General features: G+C 39.9%; 1 protein-coding gene across 1 annotated transcript; it reads left to right on the forward strand.

Annotated features, from left to right (window-relative positions):
• Positions 1–3766: 3766 nt before the first annotated feature.
• LOC149220255 (uncharacterized) lies at positions 3767–4279 on the forward strand. The gene has a single exon (XM_089387034.1). It carries the CDS (start codon positions 3767–3769, stop codon positions 4277–4279), a length of 513 nt encoding a protein of 170 aa, XP_089243160.1.
• The last annotated feature ends 1069 nt before the right edge of the window (positions 4280–5348 follow it).

Here is a 5348-nt window from a genome sequence, read left to right on the forward strand (position 1 = left end):
ATTAAGGACCTTATAGACACATGAAATATCAAGCACAGGGTTACAACATTGTATCATCTATAGGATAATGGATAGGTAAAAGGATGAACAATATATTTCTATCAATTATAATAAGGACTATTAGACTCACCTTAAGGATTAGGAATACCGACTTCTTGAATCCTCATGGGTCTATAGAACAACATGGAAAAAAACTATTTTCTATACTCCATATGAATTAGTGTTGGGCACCAAATCTGCCTATCTTTTCCTTGCATTTTCACCATTCCTTTCATCCTTTTTGCACCAAATGATACGCATTAATTGTGATAAATCGACAAGGTAAATCTCCCTTCTAATGTCTCTTGGAATATTTAATTGATGAAGTAAGGTCACGGGGTTTTGCCTATGCGAAATACTAAACTTTTTGATTTCACAGATTTTGGTGAACAGGTATCGTATTTACAGCTCATAGCAGCAGTCTCGCGATTACAACAGTTGTTCGGAAATACTGAAGCATGATAACCAACTCTCAGCTGCTCCCATTCCTATTTTGGATCTTTATTTTTCTCTCTCTCTCGGAAATTAGTTGTTGTTCTAAACAGTTGTATATTTTTGGGCATTAGTTGTCGGATTTGGGGAATATGTTGTTCCCATGTAATTGTATAAAAGGGGTTTTATTCCTGTGCGAGGGGTTAGCTGTGCAGAGACAAATATTGTAATAGTTCCTTATATATTAATCGAATATGAGAGAGTTGTTGTTCTCTTCTTAGCTATGAGTTAACGCAACCCTGATTAGAGAGTTGGGCCCGCTCTTCTGATCAGGTGATGTGTATTTCCTTTGTGTGTGTTGTTTCTATTATGGTGTGTTAATTTCTTATTATTGTTACATATCTTTATTGATTTTTGTGAATGCCTTTTAAGTTCTGCAATTTATTTCTAATTATTGTTACAACGATGCTTGATTTTTAGCTACAAATCCTTGGTGGATGTCAGATTGTAACCTTGTCGCTACATATACCTTTCGCGTTACCTTGAAAATTGTACACACCTGGATTGATGAATTAATGTGGAAAAGAGTGGAATAGTGCATTCACACCTGGACACCAACATTTTGGCACCGTTTCCGGGGAAGGCTAAAAAGGTGCAAGACATGATCTGGATTGACCAAAGGAACAATCTCTCGTCTTAGGGAGGGAAGTGATACCCTGCTCTAAGTCCTGAGCTTAGTATTTTGACTTCTGTTGCTTTTTACTGTTTTTGGGCCGAGTCACTTGCCTTGGTTAATTGTTCTGAATTTTCCTGAGTTGATTAAAAAGCTGATCTCTCGTCCTGGGGAGGGAATGGTCTTTTGACACCCTACTCCAGGTCCTGAGATTTAGATTTCCTTTTATGTGTGTTCTTTTCTTGTCTGATTTCTCGTCCTGGGGAGGGAAATTTGAACCCTAGATTTCTTTTTAGTTGTTTTCTTTTCTTGTTTGTTAAAACCTGACCTCTCATCCTAGGGAGGGAATGGTATTTTGACACCCTACTCCAGGTCTTGAGCATAATGATTTAATTTAGGTATTTCCCTCTCACCAACTTACATGAATAGAGATTCGAATAAAAGGGGCAGGGGAAAAGCCTCGAAGAATGGAGGATAGGATTTGGGAAGGAACACTTATATCCAACAAATCATTGCAAAAGCTGAATCAGAGGCATCTTCTCGTGCTACTGTGAGGGCAGGGACTCGAATGAAATCAGAGGGACAATATGTGGAATAGCTAGTTCTATCCACAGTATCTCATGTTGATTCAATACGACAAACTCTTCTAGTAGTAGAAGAAGTATGTAGCAGTGTACCTGATGAAGAAGTATCATTGCTAATAACAGAGGACGAAGAAGTTGCAAGCAGAAGATCTGAGGAACCAACCGATTCTAGTAGGGAAGGAGAAGTTGCTAGAAAGGGGTCTGAGGGATCAAGCCATTGTGACAGGGAGGAAGGAGCTGTAAGGGTATTCATATCACCACGGGATAAGGGGAGTGCTATTAAAGCAACTCAAACTTCCGTGACAAGACCCCCTCCATCATTCCCTGCAGAACCTGTTAAAATTCCCAGTGATTATTGGAGGATATTCATGGCACCCACAACCTATACGATTGACTTCCCAATTGGGGATCTTGGGATTGGCGCACCAACAAAGCCCATTCCTTTGACAACTTTACCTAGCTTTCATGGGCTGACTACTAAAGACCCCGACACATTCCTTTTTGAATTTGATATTGTGTGTCGGGGGTATGACTACATAACCGATGCTCAGAAGCTAAAAATATTCCATGCTACATTAAAAGGGACATCCCTGTCATGGTTTATGGGTCCAGGAGGAAAGACTATATCCACATGGGAAGAGATGAACCTCTTTTTTAGAGAAGTATCAGGATTACTGCAAATCTCGAGATATTAAGGAAGAACTTTTTAAGTTCATGTGGAAAGAAGACGAGAATATGGAGGATTGCGTGGAACATTTTAAGTACACACTATAGAGATCAGGTCATTCTAACCTAGATAAGGACATTTTTAAAATTATCCTCCTCCGGGCTTTTCGAGAAGACTCTCTAGAACTGTTAAACATAGTAGGAAAGGGAGATATATCAAAAGAGGAGTTGCAAGGAATAAACAAGGAATTCGATCAACAAAAGTATCTGGTGGAGGTGTCATGAAAGCATAAATTGGAAAACTGCTGGATAACATAAGTACTGATATCTTGAGCACCCTCTCTGCATAGATGGACACACTGCAAGTAAAACAACAACAAATGGAATTGGAAAAGATTATGGCTATATTTTGCCCGAAATGCAGAAAGAAGCATCCACTTAGAGAATGTCCATGGAACTCCATGGAAGAATTTGCAATCTGCGAGCTGAGTCTTGCAACAAGTTGATGCCCCTCCTTGCCGGGATTGAAAGCGGTTTTCAAGGGACAGATGAAGAGGTGGACTAACTGTATTTTATGGGATCCAAAAAGCCATGGCAACCTCGGCCACCAACCATAAATCAAGGTATGTTTCAGGACCCATCTCAATATTTTAACAATTTTAATATGGGTCCTCAGTCCATGCCTTATCCACCTGTGTGGCCCCAATATCAGTTTCCACCCTGGCAATAGTGGGCTCCTCAAACTAGTTCGAATTCTTCATGGGCCCTGAACTAGCGTGGACCCTCTCCTCCTGGACAGTTTCCCCAGTCAATGCCACAACAACAACTTCAGTTGCCCTCTAACATGCCTCTTGGTAATCCGCCTATTCACCCTCAACTTCCTATCCAACCCAATCTGAATCCTAACAATAAAGGGGCTCAACAAGCTGACACCCTCAACCTGCCTTCATACAGTATCTCTACCACAGAACTTTATGAGATGAACTTGAGATCTAGGCGGGTAGTAGATGCTCAACCCTCACCTATTATTATTGAACAAGTTGGTAGTGAGGTTAAAGAACTAGAAACAGTTGAAGAGAAATCAAACCAAGCTAGTAAAAATCAGACATCTCCTCAACTGCTAATTACTCAAAAACATCAAGTTGACCTGCGCTATCCTGAAAGATTGGCCTTGAGTAAATAGATCCCTCAAGTTGAGTTTGAATTGTTAGGGGAGTTACAAAATCTATTTGTTAAGATTCCCCTGTTACAAGCTATGAGGGATGTACCTATATATGCAAAAACTCTTAGGGAATATTGTGCTAAAAAGCCTAGAAAGAAATCAAGGGACCCACTCACTATTCATGTGATGGGAAAGTTATCAGATTTTATGATGGGAAAAGCTATGCCTGTGAAATATGGGGACCCGGGGAACCCAATTCTAACTATGCAAATTAATGGAGTGGAAATTCTGAATGTACTGGTAGATTTGGGTGCTACTATAAATGTCATTACTGCTGAAGCCATGCATACATTGGGTCTTCGAAACCTGAAACATACACCTACTGTGTTAGAACTGGCAGATAGATCTACAGTCAAACCAGTAGGGAAGTTAGAAGACATTACAATCTCAGTTGATTCATGGCATTACCCTGTGGATTTCCTAGTGCTGCAAACGCAGTCCCCAGCTGGTGGCCATCCCTTGATTCTAGGAACACCGTGGTTGGAAACCGTAGACGCTTACATTGGGTGTCGTTCTGGGAATATGGTTATCTCAAATGGGCAGGTCACTAAAAACCTTGTGTTATACCCTCTTGCAGAACCTAGCCCATCAGTGAAACCATCTGGTCATAAGAAACCTCTACCAAAAGAAGGGTCTGGCTCTGAAGATGAAGAATTAAGATGAGTTCTTACTATTGGACAGGGCCTTCAGTTGAAAATAGAAATAGAGGATGACACAATTACTACCTTCATTAGTGACCCCTATTCTATTTCAGATTCAAATCAACGAATTCTAGAATCTATCTTGAGCTGTGAAACACAGGAAAGTATTGAAACAGAAGATGGATTTGAAGAACTTCCCAGAACAGTGTTCCATGACAACATTTTTGTAGGGATAGAGCCAGGAAAGACCGTGAATATTAACCCAAATCTGTCAGATTCCCAGACAAAACAACTTCTAGATGTTCTCCGAAATCACAAATAAGCCTTCGCCTAGGACTATACAGACATGAAGGAGATTCCTTCCAATCTATGTACCCATCATATATACATCAAAGAGGATTTTCAAGGAAGAATTTCAAAAGCTGCTGGATGTAGGATTTATTTACCCCATTTCAGACAACCAATGGGTTTCCCCGTTGGTGATTGTTCCCAAGAAAAATGGTAAGTGATAGATATGTGTATATTACAGAGAATTAAACAAGGCAACACAAAAAGGCCATTTCTCTTTACTATTCATTGTTCAAATCTTGGATACTTTGGCTGGGAAGAATTTATTCTCCTTCCTGGATGGATTTAGTGGGTACAACCAGATCCAGATAGCTCTCGAGGATCAAGATAAAACCACTTTCACGTGCCCTTGGGGAACTTTCACATACCGAGTCCTTCCATTTGGTCTCTGTAATGCGCCTGCAACATTCCAAAGAACAATTTTAGGGATTTTCTCTAATATGTTAGATGACCATGTTGAAATTTATATGGACGATTTTACTCCATATGGGGACTCATTTGAGGAAGGGATGGAAAATCTAGAAAAATTTCTTGAAAGATGTAAAGGGTCGCATGTCTCTTTGAGTATAGCAAAATTTCCATATGATGATGGAGGAAGGAATAGTCTTGGGACATTTGCCTTCAGCTACTAGAATTCGGATGGATCCAGCTAAGATAAAGGTAATATTACACTTTCCAATACCCAAAACACCCACACATGTATGTAGCTTTATTGGTTGTGCTAGTTATTACAAATGCTTTAT

This window comes from Pinus tabuliformis, chromosome Q, assembly GCF_031772625.1.
Source record: "Pinus tabuliformis cultivar Carrire ecotype Pingquan chromosome Q, CPIR1, whole genome shotgun sequence".
NCBI lineage: Eukaryota > Viridiplantae > Streptophyta > Pinopsida > Pinales > Pinaceae > Pinus > Pinus tabuliformis.

What these genes read in the sequence shown, in the direction of transcription:
- LOC149220255 (XM_089387034.1), top strand. Translation starts at nt 3,767, where the DNA reads ATGGGAAAAGCTATGCCTGTGAAATATGGGGACCCGGGGAACCCAATT.